This window comes from Mirounga angustirostris, unplaced genomic scaffold, assembly GCF_029215605.1.
Source record: "Mirounga angustirostris isolate CCGP_5_RB_7025 unplaced genomic scaffold, mMirAng1.0.hap1 SCAF_1, whole genome shotgun sequence".
In the NCBI taxonomy this organism is placed as follows: domain Eukaryota; kingdom Metazoa; phylum Chordata; class Mammalia; order Carnivora; family Phocidae; genus Mirounga; species Mirounga angustirostris.
In genome coordinates this window covers 34,155,703-34,174,593 of record NW_026991709.1, presented here as the reverse complement: position 1 = coordinate 34,174,593, position 18,891 = coordinate 34,155,703, and the positions used below count along the sequence as shown (strand labels likewise).

Sequence of the window (18,891 nt, the reverse complement as noted above, 5' to 3'; positions counted from 1 at the left end):
TTAAAATTGATGATGCCCTAGATGTAAAGATGGATGGTAACTTACCATCTTTGCCATCTTTATGTTCACCTAGTGACTGGAGGGCCCCTTTCATTGTCACTCAATTTGAAACCTCAGGGGTCGTACCTTACAATAAATTTCCTTAGCTTCATCAGCGGGAGTGAAGTGAGTTTAGTGCAGAATGATATAAATGACAGTACTTCTTACATCAAAATCCTTATACTTTGAACAGACACTTTATCAAGTAGCTGAGCAAACACAGCAGCTTTTGAAGTATTTGAAGAGCCATTGAATTTAAGAGTCTTCATGCCTTCACTCTTCTTTAATCTTATTAGTACAGGTCTTCAGAACATGGCTCTTTCTTGGTTCAAATTTAAGGACATAGATTATACAATAATGCTTAAAACTTCTTATCTATTTCAACCTGTTGATAGATATATCAAATACTTAGGAAGCTCTTGAATGTAAAATAAGAAGAAATCATAATATTTTTAAATGACATTCAAATGGATAAGGACCTATTTGATCTCTTTTGTAGAAAAAAATCTTCATAAAATAATTCCATCATTCTATCATTTTTTTCCTACTGTATTTTCCCAAATTGAGCAAGGTATATTTTTTGGTCCAATATTTTGTATTACCAATAAAATGACCAAATGAACGTAATGAACAAGAATGGATCTAGAACAAATACAATAAATGTCAGATATTCAGACTCCATAAGGAATGTTAAGAATTCAGTCTTTTAACATCAATCTTTTAAATTTAACAAGATTAATCATTTAGATGAATATCACTTTATCTGCTTTTTAAATTTTTATTCCTCTCATGTCAAATTCATTCTGGCCTCTTTATCCTAAGAATCGCAACTTTAGAATTAAACAAGAAACTGTTTATGAAAAGACTTTGCCTCATTCTCCATATAAACTAGGTGCCCAGGTGTAGAGAGTAGGGTAATTAGATTACATCCGACTGGTGTGTACATCGATCTCTGCCACTGAACTGGTTGTGTGTCTCTGGGCGCACACATTTTCTCCTTCTGCTTCTGTCTCCCCACGTTGTGCACTGGTGTCCTTATTTTTCCATCCAAATTCTCACTGATGTATCTATGCCTCTCCATTCACACTCTCCGAGGTTCACCATACTACTATCCGTGGACCTTGTAAGACTCCCGACTGTTCTCTCTGACCTGGTCTTTTCTTTGTCCATCTTATTCTACCCCCAGCCTCCAGGTTAATTTTCTTGATTGTCATACTCTTTTTCACCAATCTTCAACATTCTCATACTTCATTACCAAAATAAATCTTAGTCTAGCCCAGCCTTCAAAACTCTCTATAGACAGTCAGTCCTACCTTTCCTCCTTGGCTCTCCCTCTCATTGCATATTTCTTTCTGCTTTATTTATAGACATTCAGGTGCATGTGTTCTCTCTCCTTACAGCTGTAAGTCGTATGTAAACTAAGACCATATATTAGCCTTTTTTTTTTATCTTACACAGTGCCTTATACATTTTGTGTACTTAGTGAGTGGGGGAGTAAAGATAACTTATTCTACTTTCCTCTAATACAAAAATATAAGATATGGAATTTGACTTTTCTTGGTGAATCAGAATTGTCCTGAATGTTTCAAGATGTAGTGAGAACCTTTTATGAAAAGACATTCTGTTAAGTGTTGGGAGGTAGCTATAAATGAAGGAGGGCCTTTTGAGGTATCCTGCTAAATTTATTCTATCTGCTACAGAATTGGAAACCATATTTAAAAAAATAATTTAAAATAACTGTAAATTCTCTCAGAGCTGTATTTTCAGAGATGTTCTTTAGTGAAAGATGGGGGTTTGCAGGGATTTTGGTGCTGTTTGGGTGCCCTGTTGTGTGTGCGTATGCACACGAGAAAGAAGGAGTAAAGGAATGCCTGAGTGAGAGATAAGAAATCAGTCAATCGATCAATCAATCCAGGTGCTCAAATAACTGCTTTAAAATTGTTTGTTCTAAGCAGTGTCCCTAAAAGATGGGTTTCTAATACTCAAATAATATGTGGTAGTAATTCACAATTATAAGGCTCTTCCACAATTATTACTTTTAATCTAGTGTTTTAAATTATTGTAATTTCTGGAGCTCAAGGGTTGCTTTTCTAAAGGAAGCTATTGTATTCCCTGAGTAATATAGACACAGGACTGGGTAATTCCAAAAGTGGCCACAGCAGAATTTTTTCTTTAAATTATAAATTAGAGAAACAGTTCCAAACTGATGTTTTAAAACTTTCATTATGGCTTTTGTAAGCTTTTGCTTTATGGCTACAAATTACATATATTAAGTGAGTAGATTCCAACCATTTTAAGTGTGATGATCCCTTTCAATGTCAAAAAGAAATGGATTCTTTTATAACAATTGTTCTTTCAGTATCCTTGATTGAAAAAATATATGAGCAAAACCTTACTCTAAATCTTGTGACTTTTTAAATGAATCTGCATTTTATTAATAAAAAAAGATGCACAAGGGCGCCTGGGTGGCTCAGTTGGTTAAGCGACTGCCTTCGGCTCAGGTCATGATCCTGGAGTCCTGGGATCGAGTCCCGCATCGGGCTCCCTGCTCTGCAGGGAGTCTGCTTCTCCCTCTGACCCTCCCCCTCTCATGCTCTCTCATTCTCACTGTCAAATAAATAAATAAAATCTTAATAAATAAATAAATAAATAAATAAATAAATAAAGATGCACATTATTTAAAATACAGTACCCAAATGTGTATAATAACATAATTCAGGCTTCAGACAATGCCTGATGCAAATATAGATTTCCAGTCCCTTATAATAACATAATTACTCATTTGGTGAGATCCTTTTAATAACAGCTACCAGTGAATGTCAACCCACAGGTTGGGAACCCCTGCTTTTGATGAGATACTTGCTTTCTTCAGACACTACTACCAATTATTTATGATCTTAACTACTAATTTAATAATTGATACTCTATTTCGAAAGTTTTTAAAGTATTCTAGGACATCAGTCTCTAAATTGTACTCATTTTTGTTCTTGTTTTTGCTTTGGAAGATTTTATTTATTTATTTATTTATTTGACAGAGCAAGAGAGCACAAGCAGGGGGCGGGGGGGGAGAGGCAGAGGGAGAGGGAGAAGCAGACTTCCTGCTGAGCAGGGATCCCGACATGGGGCTTGATCCCAGGACCTTGGGTTCATGACCTGAGCCGAAGACAGACGCTTAACCATCTGAGCCACCCAGGCACCCCATTTTTTTTAAAGATGCTTTTTGAAGATTTGTACAAGTATTTAATGAACTAGGATGAAGAACAAAAGCTAAACTTTAATTTTAATAGTTCCTTTCATTCCACAAGGCTTCATTTATTTACAGTGTCTCCAGTTATTTATTTTCACTCTGTGTTTTGCCATTAAATGATTTCAAATGCTCAAGTCATTTTCAGCTATATTGAGTGACTTTAGAATTTGCCTGTGCCCAGTAGTCATCTTTTGAATCTCAATCAATCTTTCTCTCTCTCTCTGTCTCTTGTTAAACACTAACATTCTGATTATCAGTTTGAATTTGAGTCAGAGCAGGCTGACCTAGATTGACTGAAATGGAGCCACCCCTCCCAGCAAAAGTTCCTTTAGCGAGTTTGTCTGAATCTCTTACCCAGACAGGGGTTCCCTAGGCATGAAAATGATGTTCATTGTTTGTCACCATGTGTACTTTTAATGTGATACTTTTTAATGGAAATATACAAACACTTCTGAATTAAAGCTTTATATACCAGAGAAAGAAAACACAAAGCACTTAAATCTCTTTGTATCCCTCCTTGGGCTAGAAGAAAGTTAATATTTCTATATGTACTGATGTACATTTACTTAAGGAATTTTGTATTAAGTATCATGTCTAGACATTTAGAGCATAATAAATTTGAACATAATAGCCATAGCTTTTATTTTGTTGAAATACAGTAATAAAACGTATCTAATAACTCACCTGGAAAAACAGATGTTAAATGGTATGAGACCACGTGAATGCAACGTGAATCTCCCTGTAACATGGATGGATAGTATGTTTTCATGATCTTGTGTGTTAATAGCAGGAGGAGACCTGCTTAGTTCTGCACTCTTCAGACCACACATGGACACTTGGTTCACTTCTGAGTTCCTCACTTTGATAACCAGGATCTAGAAAACTGGAATGAAGTTGGAGATGGGGAAGGAGTAAAAAGCCATATCAAATGAGAAATTCTTAAAGGTCCTGGGATTACATTTAGTATGCATTTAGTAATAGATGTAGAGGACACATGGAGATAGCATAACTATTATTAAATATTTGAAAGGTTACTGAATTTTGAATTTATTCTTTATGGCTTTTCCAGGTTGAAAAGTCCCAAGAAGTCAAATTTCCATTCACAATAGAGGTGACTTTCTAATGAATGGGATGGGTTGTAATAAGAGAAAAGTAGATTCTCTGTTCATAGGGACAGTCAGTCCCAGCTTGGATGATCATGTGATAAGCTGTGATAGGATAGCAAAGCTCCCATGGGTGTGTGAACCAGAGAGTCTCTAACACCCCTTTCAAACATGAGTATCTCTGAAATACTAGAAAGGAAATGGGTATATAACACTAAACATGGTTTAACAGTGTTCAGAATACTCACTTTCAAATTGCTATCTCAGAACATATTTTATAATGTCTCATTTCACTCCTGAACCATTGTGATTCCTTAAAAGCTATACATTCAAAATTGTGCTAGATACAGATGTAGCAGAATATGGAGGACATCAGAGACTGGACCACAATACCGATTTTTTTTCTGAAGATTTTAAACATAATGAGCGTCCCTATTCTCTTTTGGTAAGTAAGGTCTTTAAGATCTTTTCATTGCATTTTCATTTAACCCTTTATTTTTAAAGTGATGTTTTTGTCCAAAGAAACAACTCTTCAACAAGTAAGTGGCATGTAAAAACAAAACAAAACAGCGTGGGGTTGATAGAGAATAAGTGAGCTAAAACATTCAGAGGCGGTGTGTGTGGTGCTGGACTGAATTTGCTTTTGGAAAACTGATAGTAAGGGGTATTTGGTGGACAATTGGGGAAGTTTGGAGATTAATAGGAATAAAAACTATTGCTCAAAAAATAAGGGGAAGGCAGTTTTTTCTATTTTTTATGCAACAACTTACTTCCCTTCTGTTCTTGCTTTCTGTATATTTTACATCCAGTAGATTTCTACATTATTGACTGTCTAATGAAGTTTAATTTAAAACACCTTAAGAAGGTCTATAAAAATCTATCTTTTCTCTTTCCTGCAGCCAATTAAAGACTGAATTCATTCTTACAAAATTTTCTGATTTCCTCATATCACTGAGGAAAACATTAAACCATATAACTAATTTTTAATTTGTATTAACACATGTGAAAAATATTGCTTTAAACTACAAGTCTTCTTTTAAAAATGTAGGATTTAGAAACCCTCCAGATTTGGAGGTCAAAAGGGAGAATCTGTAAGAGACCCCTGGTTCCCTCATTTTTCTACTATATTCCCACCTCTTAAAAGTGGTGCAAGTACATCACTTTGTAAATCACCATGTTATATACAGAATCAGCTTGCCAAAGACAGTGGCATAAAATAAATGAAAAGAGTAGAGATGAGCAAGATTGAGTTGTGGATTATAGGGTCTGAGGAAAGTGCAATGGCCACAGGAGACGTGAGTGTTACTCTAACAGTCTGTGTGTGCATATGGGTGGTGATGATGGTCACACTTACGTAGCTTTAGACACACATATAGATACATAAGCATTTTTGAGAGGGAGGGCTTCGTGATGCAGTCAGATTTTTTCCACAAAGAATAATTGTTGTAGTTTGTCAGAACATTCAGTTTTGCCATGTAAAGATGGATAAAAATCATTTCTGAAATGTATTTTTCTAAGATTTTATTGATTGATTGAGAGACAGAACACAAGTGGGGGGAGGGACGGGAGGGGGATGGGGAGAGATCATCTCAAACTAACCCCACGCTGAGCGGGGAGCCCGAAGCAGGGCTCAGTCTCACAACCCTGAGATCATGACCTGAGCTGAAATCAAGAGTCAGACGTCTAACCTACTGAGCCACCCAGGCGCCGCTCTGAATTGAATTTTAGAAATTATCTTAGGGGACACCTGGGTGGCTCAGTTAGTTAGGCATCTGACTCTTGATTTTGGCTCAGGTCATGGTCTCAGGGTCCTGAGATTGAGCCCTGTGTCCAGCTCCATGCTCAGCACAGAGTATGCTTAAGATTCCCTTTCTCCCTCTCTCTCTCTGTCCCTCCCCGTGATTGTGTGCACTCTCTTGCTAAATAAATAAACAAATAAAATCTTTTAAAAAATTATCTTAAAGTTCTGCAATAACCAGAAGAGCTAGAGACCCCTGAGGGACTAAGGAAGAGCATTCAGCTTGCAAAGATGACCCACAGAGAAGCAGCAGCTTGCTGTGAGAAAGCTGGGCTTGAACCAGTCAAACCAGACTGAGAGGAATTTGGAAGAGTCAGGCTAAATGTGTGTGTATAAAACGTCCTAAAGCTTCATGTGTCCAGTGAGGGTTCTGTTAGGTAGAGAGGCATGGTAGAATATTGAAAAGACCACAGACTGTTGTGGCAGCGAACTTGGGATGGAGCCCCCTGTCTGCCATTGACTAGCTCTGAGAACTTGAGTTCTCACCCTTTCTGCACTGCATTTTCCCTCATCTGCGTAATGAGCATTAGTATAGTATCCTCCCCACAGCAAGAGATTCTTGAGGCATATAAACTCATTAACATAAGTTTTTTGGAAACTGCAAAATGCTATTTCCCATGTACTTTAAAGGTATTACTGTTACGGCTATTCAGTTCTTTTTTAGGTATTTTAAGCACATCCAGATACTAGGTGCTTTGAGGACACATAGTTAAGAAGACCTCCTCCCAATTTGGGGGAAATTATAATCTTAGGCAAGGGCTCAAAATCTTTGAGGATGGGCAGAAAATATCTTGCCATCCTTTCAATTTTTTTAAGAGTAAAAATACTCTATCATAATTAGAACAAGCCAACTCACAGCGGCAGCAACAGTCAGGAGATTATTTTGCAAGTACTAATTGAATTTATCTTGCAAATAAGGAATGCACAGTTCTAAATTAGCAGGTGGGGTGGAGAGTAGCACATAAGCATTGATAACAGGTAGAGGAATACAGCGCTGCAAGCACGTGAGAAATAGAACATAGCTTAACACCATTGCCTGTATTAGAGTTCTGATCCAACTTGGTCAGAAAGGTAATGATTAGCTCTGTCTTCCCAACAGCAGCATCTCGTTTCAGTAACTTCAGGTGCTTCAGGAAACACTCATTTGAATGTCTTTAGGCTCCAGGTGAAATAATCACTGGTTTTAATATAGGAATAAGGGAGCCCAAATAGACCAGAAAATCCAATAAAACATGTTCCTTCTTGCCAGAGTTATCCTCTGAAGAGCCAGAGGGGGGAAAAAATCACACTAAAAAACAAACCTATTCAAAGAATGCCTCATTATAATGGGATTCTTTATTAAACGAGGTCATATGTGCTGGGATCCGATCAGGTTTCTTGAACATGACTGTAGGCGCTCTAGATCTCATTCCGCCACCAGCGAGAGATCACTTTTGCTTCCCACATGCCTGGAATAAAGGGGAGAAAAGAAGGCGTCTTTCCTTCTCCGTGAAATGTCCGCCCATCGTAACAAGTACACGGTATTTACTAAAGCTTAATTTGCAAGCTCAAGAATGCAAAGGATCTGCTGAATAAGTGTCAAATCTGTTTTCAAAGATAGTAACAAACAGAGTTTGAAGGCATCTTAAAATAGCCATACAAGCTGCAGCATCAGCAGGTACCATTCCCGTGTCTTCCTTACCACCTACTCCACCAGTTAAAACTGGGAAGCGGGACGAGAACCGGGTGTGTACTACTGTTGAAACACGTTTGCTAAGGTCAGAGTAGCCCACGAATGCCAAGAGGCGACGGGGCAGAATTTCTCCATTCGACTTCACTGGCAATTATTGGAAACTCCATCTTAGCACACTCACTTCTCTATATTTTGGTTTCTGAGAGAGGAACTTCTGTGAACTTATATGTTACTTACGTGTCGGGTCCGCACACTGGAAGCAGGCAGGCTTCCTTTCCCTTCTTTGGTTCATAAATTCAAATTCCCTGGCACAAATGGAAGAACAGATTATTGAGCCTAAAATGAGAATTAGTTTCCTTTGCAGTAACTCAAGTAGTCTCAAGGGTGAAATATGGATAAGGCAATAATTTTAGCATTTATTACTTTGCCAGTTAGGCTCCTTATCATTAAGTAGATCTCTTTAGCCCCACATCAGGCTCCCTGCTTGGCCTGCTTCTCCCTCTCCCACTCCCCCTGCTTGTGTTCCCTCTCTCGCTGTGTCTCTCTCTGTCAAATAAATAAATAATCTTAAAAAAGGGGGGGGGGGGGAGTCAATCTGTTCATTCTTATTCTAAATTTGGGAATTCAAAAGCAGACTTTTGGTTTAAATAGGGAATCCGGCATAGATGTATTGTCTTTATTGTCCCTCAGTTGTAAGTATTAGAATACAATTTAGCGATTGGGAAATTTCTTTTTCTCTATCCCAAACCATGAACATGTTTAGGATTTTCAGATAAGAAAAAAAATCAAACACGATTCTTAAAGCTTATTCTTTTTCAATATTTCTAAATTAGATAATATAGATTTCTATTTAGAAATATTTATTAGCATCACTTTTCTCTTAGCCTAACACAAAATAATGAATTAGAATAAGATTTATTTTTTCTCAGAAAATATTTTATGAACTAAAGCATGTATGTGAAAATTGAAATTATTTTATATATCAAACTTATTTTTCAAAATAATTTGTAATTCTTTTATGACGAATGTGTGTACGTAGACTATTAAAGGTCTAATGCGCTTTTCATCAAATGATGTTATCACCCTTCAAGTATGTGCTATTGCTAAATTTAGCAATTTCTAAGAAAATTTAAAAGTTAAAGTATTTTTCACCTAAAAGTCACTTTAAAATTTTCTGTTCTCAAATTTTTGACACCCTGTTTTCAAAAATTGTATAATTAATTTTTGCAACTCAGTTATGATCCTAGATTAACATAATACTTTGCCTGGATGTCATAATATAGTAGATTATTGTGTGATCCGTTTTGGTATTTTTGTTGTTGTGGGGTTTTTTGTTTTTGTTTTGTTTTTAGCCATGTTAGTGTTCAGCTTAGTGATTAAGTCATTAAGGTAGTCAAAATAACTGGGTAGATTAGCATGCATTTTGCCTCTCTTAATAAGTGAATTGGATTATACTGTGGCATTCTGATTCCTTCTGAAGTGTTGACTATAAATGTAGCTAGAAGAAATGAAATTCATGGCCATACATCACATTGTCTCATATGTTCTTAATGTGATCCTAGCCACAAAATCTTTAGGGCTTAATGGCTAACACATGGGCGTGATATGTATGTTGACCAGCATACATTATCTGTGATGTGCATCCTAAACAGTTTTTCTATACATGTACTTAAATATAAATTGTTTATATTTAAATATGCTTAAACATTTTCATGTTTAAACCTACTTAAATTATGTTCATATTTCTTTTCACTTGCTGCGTGAATCAAAACTATTTTTAGAATTAAAATTATAAAATGAGTCTTACAGAGCCAATACTTAGCACTAAATTATAAAGCCCCCAAACTGTTCATGTCTGTAATTGTCTCATCATAAGGATTAGTTCTGATTATCTTAAATCCTTTAGTATAATTGGTAGGCATTTCCTAACCACTAAGAAAATTGATTTACATACTCAGAACCCTAATAAAGAAGAAAACTCAAAATTCCATAAATAGCTATAGTTAAGAAGAATCACTTGCTGGGGGAAATTCTTTCATGTTGCCTATGCTGCAAAGGGCTCTAGAGCAACGTAAACACATTCCAGTAATTAACACTGCAGTGAAAAATACAGTTACACAATATTCCCGTTAATGACACTATACAATTACCAACCGAAGGTTTTTTGAGCAGAGAGTATTAAGAGGTCTCTAAGTGTGACTGGGATTGGCGTCATAAAGCTCCTTACATAAAATGACCAGCATCATTTAGTAAGAGTTCTTGGAGCATTTTTTTAACCATTAAATGCCCAAATAGGAAACTCAATGCATATATTGCAAGCCTTGAACTTCTTATGTCATCCCTTTTGTTTTACTCTTACATTTGGGGTGGCTAAAATACCAAAAGATCACAGAAAGGAAGACTGTTTCTAAATTATAGGCTTACAGTTTTCATTTGTATTTTATTAATGAAATTAGTTATGAGGTTATGAATCAAACAGAGTAGATGCCAAAACTCTGTAGGATTCAAATAGGAGATTGATGTGACCTGTCCCGATCGATCACTGTGCCACAGTGAGCAGAGACCTGTCCTTATTTGTTTAGGTCTGACTTGTTTGTTTCATTGCATCTGTCTGCAGAGCTTTGAACTTATCAGAATCCTTTTATATGCATGTAAGACCATACCTAAAATCAGAGAAATGTTTTTAATGTAAAGGGAACTGAAATTCTTTTGTCTAGTCTTTGGTGCTACTTGAAAAATTTAGATTGGTCTTCAGTTTTAAAACATGGGGCACCTGGGTGGCTCAGTCGTTAAGCGTCTGCCTTCAGCTCGGGTCATGGTGCCAGGGTCCTGGGATCGAGCCCCGCCATCGGTCTCCCTGCTCTGCAGGAAGACTGCTTCTCCCTCTCCCGCTCCCCCTGCTTGTGTTCCCTCTCTTGCTTGTCTCTCTCTGTCAAATAAATAAATAAAATCTTTTTAAAAAAATGCTTAGAACAGTTCAGAATTGTTCTATTATAACCTGCTGTCCCACTGATTAGTTATACCTAGTTTCTATGATTCCCCAAACTACACACATAGAATAGAGTAAGTACTTGGCAAACTCCTTTGAAAGGGCAGAACACTGTCTCTCGACTCCTGCCTATTTTGATAAGAGTTGGAGAGAAAATTGGTTGAAACTGTAAATTATAGGAAAAATAGAGGGAAACATAATATTTATCTTTTGGAAGTACTGGAAGCAATCAAACTGTGAGACATTGAGCTACCCAGTGACTGTTAGCATTTTTGAAATTTTTCTCAGATGATGATGATCATTTTCTAAAACCACTATTGGGACGCCTGGGTGGTTCAGTCGGTTAAGCGTCTGCCTTCAGCTCAGGTCATGATCCCAGGGTCCTGGGATCGAGTCCCCCGCATCGGGCTCCCCGCTCCAAGGGGAGCCTGCTTCTCCCTCTGCCTCTGCCTCTCTCTCTCTCTATCTCTCATGAATAAATAAATAAAATCTTTAAAAAATAAATAAATAAAAATAAATAAAATCACTATTAATTGAAGATTAGAAAAACTCTAGTTACTACATTCATAATATAAATTTCTTTTTAAAAGGCCATCATTTTACAACCACTTTAATCTTTATTGTTCAAAACTAACCAACTATATTAGTGTATCTGATTTTTTTTTTAGAGTTGTGAGAGTTCTTTATCACAAAAACCTTAAGGGAAAACATTGTGTTCATTTGCAGAGTTGAGATGTATTGGACATACAGCAGTCTCATTCGGTGAAAATTAGCTGTTCTGTTCCTTTATTTTTTTTTTCCTTAAGCCCTGCCTGCTTTGCATCTTTCATTCTGGTTCTACACTATAAAAGCTTTTTTTTTCTTTTTTTTAACCCGTCAGTCAGACTTTCACTTAAAGATAAAATGACTGAAATAATAAAATATCCGCAGTGTCAGAAATGGAGAGATACTGTCACAATGACGACAGCAGTCTAATATTATTTTTACTGTTTGTTAACAGTAAATATGTTATATGTAAAATAGCACATAGATAAACATCAAGCAGTTCAGATCACTTCTCAATTTTATAAAAAGTATTTCAGAGATAAGTGTATTAAAGAATATCTTACAATATATGCATGTATTGGGCCCACTTTTATTCTTTTATTCATTGTTCATTATTTTATTTAGTCATCATTGGCACCTACTTTGTCCACTAGCACCTACGAAGAGTTAGAAATATGAAGACATAGAGCTTCTGCCCTTTTAAAGTTCATAGTCGGGTGGGGAGGACAGATCATAAACTTGAAAAAAATCGCAAATTGTGTTAGATGTTCAGAAAGAAAGAAAAATGCCCTTTAACCAGAGAACTTGGATTCAACTCTTATCTCAGCCACTTACTAAGTGTGTGAGGTTGGGAAAATTATTTAGCTGCCTCGTGCCTCCATTCCCTCAACTGAAAAATGGAGGTGAAAGCAGTAGGGCCTCACAGGGTTGTCCTGAGGATCGAACGAACTAGTACTTAAAAGACAGACGGACAGAGGGCTCATACTGAGCACTTAGTAATTGTACCTGCGATTCCCATTGTTTGGTGCCTCACCGTACAGAAGGGAAATCTGGGACCTAGAGAGGCAAAGCAACACAGCCAAGGTTGCCCAGATTTAAAAAAAAAAAAAAAAAAGACGAAGAGGAAGAGGAAGAAGAAGAAGGAGGAGGAGGAGGAGGAGTCTAAGGAGGAGGAGGAGGAGGAAACAAACAAAAATGGAGCTGTCATAGAAAAAGTGGAGAAGCTATCCTATCTAGCGTTGTCAAGGGACACCCCTCTGTGGAGCTGCAACTTTTTAAAATGCAAGAAATGAGGAACTAGCAAGGTAGAGTATTCTGAGCCCAGACCCAGAGGAGGGAAGAAAGGCCCCCCTATAGGCGGTACCTGGTGTGAGGGGAGAAGAGACTCGTGCCACACTGAGCTGAGATGGGAGATGGAGTCTCTCGCAGGGAGGAGAGGAGTCAGGACCCTGCAGGGCGTGGAGAGGATGCGTATTGTATTTTAAATGCAGGAGCAAGCTTTTTGACTGGGAGGGACCCAAATACCCTTAGGATCCCTTACATCACCCTTCAAGTTTAGTTCTTAAAAGGACAGAAGACAAAACAGGATGACAAATAAGAGTCTTGGTTAGAGCGGTGTTCTGTATATTACTGTTATTCACCTGAATAGAATAACATTGTAACCTTAGGGCAGCCTTCCTGTACCGCCGGATGGTGCCTCGTCCGCAGCCCGTGTCCTTTATAGCCCTCGTGGCTGCGGATCGCTGGGTTTTGTAAAGTGTGTGGCGCCCTCTAGTGGTGTTTGCTTCAAAGGAGTCTCACGTAGGTGCCCAGACTGCTGAACCATAGAAATGTCTCCTGGGAGCCTGCGGAAGCGTAAAGATAACCATAACTTGAAGGAAATGTGAGAGGGCATCATGTCCTTTTGACATAAGGTCATCGTGTTCAGTATTTCTTTCAATTGCACTGACATGATTGTGTTGACTTAGGTGTACATTCCAAGCCGAGTGGGCCTCATCCTTCAGAACGTGGATATGACCGACTGAAGAGACGGAGTTTCAGCTTCACCAGAAGACGTGTGCTTTGTTTTCCTGTTCTCATTGTCACAGAGCTTGTAATGTGTGAGCTTGCAAAACACAGCTGTCTAGACGAAACAGCAGAGTCTGAAATTTAATATTGGTGTGTGCAAATCAGTGTCAGACTTTAAGTAGAGGGGAGTATATTTTTGAAATTTCAAGGATCCTAGGCTCTCTTTTCCAGGCATCTGAGCAGCTAGGATTCTCAAATGAAGTATTTTATATAATGCCTTTAAACAACTGTACTCTCTAGGCCAATATTTGATCCTTAAAGTTCAAATTTGAATCGTGTGTCCTGTATGATTATTTCTGTTGAATGTATACAGTATTTTTTTAAGATGACTATTTGGTGACTTTATTTGTTCTAAGTATATCTTGGTTTAAAATACAAAGCACCAAATTTGTTACTATGTTTTTTTTTTAATTGTGTTTAGAAATACGGTAATAAGTATGTAGTAAGAATATAAAATTAAGAATTGAGTCAAAGATAATATGGAGCCATTACCTATAAACTCGTCCATGCTTCATTTTGCCTAAGTTTTATCCTGTGATCTCCGCTTCACTTTGTATCTTGGTGGATGCTGATATCTCCGTCTTTCTGAGGACCTGAATTGGTAATTGTAACATTTCAGAAAACTTCTTTTACTGTCAATCAATAAAAAAAAAAAATTGCAAAATTGCCTTTGCTAATGTTTATTTTGGTGGACTACCATGGGGATTGATTTAGAATGAATGTTAAAATGCTTATCTTACCTCTGATACCCTCTCCACATATATGCACACGTGCACAACGGGCCAGCCATGGGGATTAATAATAGTTTTTCTGTAGGTACTATTTTGTAATGTAAGATTATACTAACCAACTCAGATATCCAAGCTACTCTGCAGCTGTAAACCTGAACACTTTCAGACGTTGAATTAACTATCTCAACTCAGTGGGATACTCAGTCATGAAGTTGCCAGTCAAAGCATTAAATAGTAGGCCACAGGTCTAAAATCACTGATACATAATTCATTCATAACTGAGAAATTACGATGCATTTATAAGACAAAGTATCTGTCACGTTTTTTAAAGATCTTATTTACCCCTTTACATTAATACATTAATAGTGATGGCCTCTTTTTTTGTTTTTAGCCTGATTATTCATGACTAAGGAGCTGTACTTGGAAGTCTTTCTATTAAAAACTTATTCAGTGCTGGAAAGGGTTAGCAAAAGAGACTTTTATAGCAAACCTATTATATATTTACCATTTTTCTTATAACTTAGGTCTGAAATATGGTGTTTGCTTTAACTTCAGTGTAGAGTAATAGTTTGATTTCCTGACAGAATCAGTGATGCTAAGCTGATGATGATACCTACTAGGAAACATTACTGAAAGCCTCTGTGTTGCTTTTCCTGCTACCAGAATGCTCTGAATATCTTAGCACTGCCATGATCTGTGTACTGTACCCGTTATTGATAACAGTATGACGTACAGGGGCGCCTGGGTGGCTCAGTCAGTTAAGCGTCTGCCTTTGGCTCAGGTCATGATCCCAGGGTCCTGGGATCAAGTCCCACATAGGGCTCCCTGCTCCTCTCCCTCCACCCCTCCCCCTGCTTGTGCTCTCTTGCTCTGTCAAATAAATAAAATCTTAAAAAAAAAAAAATACAACATACAACCATGATGTTTTGTGTTCTAGTTTATAATTTCTTACTTTTGCATTTCTTTTGTATGAAGAAATATGGGAATTTTCTATCACAGCTCTTTGAAAATAACAAGAAATTACTCCACACCCAGAACCCATCTTCCTTCCCTTGTGACCTCTGAGGCAAAGAATAATCATAATGCTATATTTTCATTATATTGATTGGCCTTACTAATATGATGTTTAGATTTTACCATCTAAAGTTCAAATTTAACAATGTAATATAAGTTGCCTTTGTCAAATGTCTCCCTACAAGGAGAACAATAAAAGGATGTTGCTAGGTAGAAATTATAAAAATACATGCAAACAAAATGTTAAGAGTCCAAAATAGAATGTAGTTTTTTGTTGTTGCTTTTTGTTGTTACTGTTTTTCCTATCAGCAGCCTTTCTAGAACATTCTAATATTGTACTGTATTTCTCTATAAGTCTTCATTTTTGTATCAGTAACATTCTCATCATCATGTACTCTAGTGAGAAGTTCTTTTCAACAATCACAACAGAGAGATGCAAAATTTTACTCTGTATGCCTTATAATTTTTTTTTTTTTCTCTGATGTGGTTATCACTCACATCAAAAATGAGAATCCTCTATCTTTGTTGGCTGGTTTAGAATAAGTATTTTTACCATTCTGATCTTTTATGTTCTAGAAAGCATAGATGATTACAGATTTCTTTCCACTGTTTTTTAATATCAGTGAGTGCTAGTAATCACTCTATTATCCAAAATAGAATTTTACCCCTAACGCTAATGATGCTTACTGTTTTAATATCAGCTTACGTGGAAAATGCCTGTCTTTAGTAATCAAAAACTGAACTGTAAACATTTTTCCTAGAACATTTCCCACTTTCTAACACTTGAACTCTGAGGATCAACTCTTTTCATATAATTTTTTTTCTGTACATTTGATGTTTCTTACGTTGCCCTGCTCTTAGCCGATGCATTCATCTCTAACATAAAATGAGGGATTTAGCCACCATGTTCCTCAAGTTCAAAAAATAACCAGTGACAATAAATTGACTTTTCTTGTGGCAACTGTGGAAGAATGCATGTATTTTTTCCTCTGACTCGAGCACTCCCCTTAGCAATATCAATTCAACATTTGTCAAGCATCAGGGTTATAGCCATTGCTATGCGGGATCATACAGGAGGTTGTCTGAATAAGGAGCCTATTCTTCAAATAATACAGAAGAGAGTGCAGACAGATCTCGGGGAAGTGATGAAGGGTAATATGTTTTCCTCTCGTGTTCAGCTGCGGCTTCAGGGCAAATATCTTTTCCCTGTCTCTGGTCCCACAGCCATTGAATCCCGTGATGAAAGCAACATAAAATAGGTTTCTTGTTGCTCTTCCTATTTAAAACAAGCCAGAGCAGACATACCTGATAGACACCAAAGCAGTAAAGCAGCTTTCTGGGTGGCCACACACCTCTGAGACGATTTCTTTTTGCCCCTTTTGACTCATGTCCTGAACTGGGGGGGTCTTTGGAGTCTTGGGTTTCATTAATCTATATATTCCTTTTAGGGAGACAAGCACTGAGCTAGGAACTTTGCTAGGTAGAATATTTTGATGAAAGAAAATAGGAATCTAAGCCTAGCAATGTCATGTCCTTTATGCAGCAGAGTTCATTTATCATTCACGATGCGTTAGAATTAAAATGTAGATAAATTTTCCCACTAAAGCCAGCCTTCAGGGGGAAAGAAAATCAAATGAACTCCCTACTAATTCTTCTGCTCTATTGTCTTATTAATGGTGATTTGTAGAGAATTGCAGAGAAACATTCATACTTTAGGGCAGAATTTCTTAATTGGTAGTGTGAGAAATTAAGATACAGTAGCTCTAAGTGTTTTTGTCTTTCTGTAATTTAAAATATTACATCTGGATTTTAACTCTTGGCAAAAACTGTGCAGAGAATGTAATGTTTATTTACATGAAAAAATGTATTTGGGGATAGATGTGCTTATGCTACAGGGCATGTCATTCAGAAGTTTCCTCATGACTTAGAATTTTTCTTGTGATTTGTGCTGAACCAGAGAGAGGTATTCGGCCCTCACATATTCGGTGTAGACCACATCACCTGGAAGCCTGCACTGTATTTTAAAAGAGCAGTGTGATATCATGGTCAGAAGAGCTGAGTTCCAGGTCTAGCTAGTCCTTTCAGTGCCTCATTTTAAAAAACACTCACTGACTCCTAGTTCTCACTTACGGCAATAAGACAAAGAGAAAAAAAGAAAAGCATCGGTTTTGTAAATGCTATTGCTTGATCAATAGCCAAATGGATGGTGAGTCAGTGGAGACATCTTCCAAATTCATTGTCAGGGACACACTGTCAACCATCACCTGTCTATCTTTCAAAGCTTCTGCACTAAGTTATCCTCCTTCCCCCAGGCAGGGATGTGTGGGCTGCTTTGTAGAGAAAGGGATTTTGCATTTCCTCCACCAATGCAGGTGACCAAAATGTCAATCCTGCTCCACTGCTCCTCTCCTTTGCTTATTTTAGCTTTTTCTCTGAGCGCACTAGGACATTCCAGTAAATTCCATTCCCCTGCAGTAGTGTTCTGCCTCCTTAGTGAGTCAGCTACTCTCAAACTTGGCACTTACCTAACTCAGCCTTGTGATGAAAGTTAACAATCCCTTTCTGGCGGCCAACAGGGCCAGGCAAACCGTATATGTGGTAAAATAGCCACAGGTACCCCCCAGTGAGGGGTGGCAACCAGGTGCTAAGGGTCTGTGTTTCTCTCCCTCTTCCCCTTCTGCTCACACCACCAACAGAAGGAATGAATTACAGAGGAAACTTAAGAATCGCCAAAGAGAACTCAAGGTTAGAAACACTCTGGCCCATCACCTTTTGGATTGAAAGTCTGTACTCTCGTCAGGCATACACATATTCGTTAAGTAAATGTTTGCACAACTAAACAGTAATATTTTCAAGAAGGGGGAGCGATATCAACCACTGATCTGCAATTCCCACAGTTGTTTGGTACTTATGATAAGACAGTGCATAGCAGAAAACTAGCAAAAAAGCTATCACCCTGAATTACCTTACCACACAAGGATATAAATTAAGTGAAATGCATTCAAATTGTGCATGCTTGTCTAAGGTCATACAGGAAACATAAAGCTGTAAATGCATGAATAAAGCCATCCTACATATAGAATTTGTAAGTAACTGAAAACCCACAAAGTCCACTAAATAAACGATTCCAATATTTATCTTGAACTAATGAGTCACTTGATTGCTATGTGTGATACTACTCAATTTAGGCACTTTTCTGGTCGTATTATGAACATCAAATCTAAACACGTGATTTTATTTGGATTTAAAGTCTTCAAATCTCAGAATGAAAGGCAGTATATGTTTCAATCCCTGTAGAGAATTTCTCACCTCAAACTACGTGGCTATGAGTCTTTTATTTTTCCTCTAGAAAAAGAAGAGGAGAGAAATGAAATACCTTTATTACTTCTTTATGTCCACTAAAGATTCTTAACTAAGTTTGTAGTGTCACTTCCCATTCACTCCAGTAATATAAACAACGAAAAACACTACATGTGATTTCATTTCACAAATGCCTCTAGCCTGGTTGTCAGCTATTGATTAAAACCAGTCATGTGATATAGAAGTCCCCCAACATAGAGTCACTTTCTATCCCCTCTATCACTCAGTTATAGCAAAACTGCAGTAGAATGCCTAATTCTGTCCTATATATATGTGTGTGTGTGTGTGTGTGTGTATGCTCTCTTTTGCAATTAAGTTTCCTCTG

At 37.3% G+C, this 18,891-nt stretch overlaps 1 protein-coding gene across 1 annotated transcript in view; it reads left to right on the top strand.

Annotated features, from left to right (window-relative positions):
* Window positions 1-14,127, top strand: part of GBE1 (1,4-alpha-glucan branching enzyme 1) — a 279,311-nt gene extending 265,184 nt beyond the window's left edge. The window contains exons 15-16 of the mRNA XM_054504127.1: window positions 4,719-4,834; window positions 13,362-14,127. Of these exons, the coding sequence (XP_054360102.1) occupies window positions 4,719-4,834; window positions 13,362-13,418 (173 nt within the window). The 3' untranslated portion in view covers window positions 13,419-14,127. The remainder of the gene's footprint in view (window positions 1-4,718; window positions 4,835-13,361) is intronic.
* The last annotated feature ends 4,764 nt before the right edge of the window (window positions 14,128-18,891 follow it).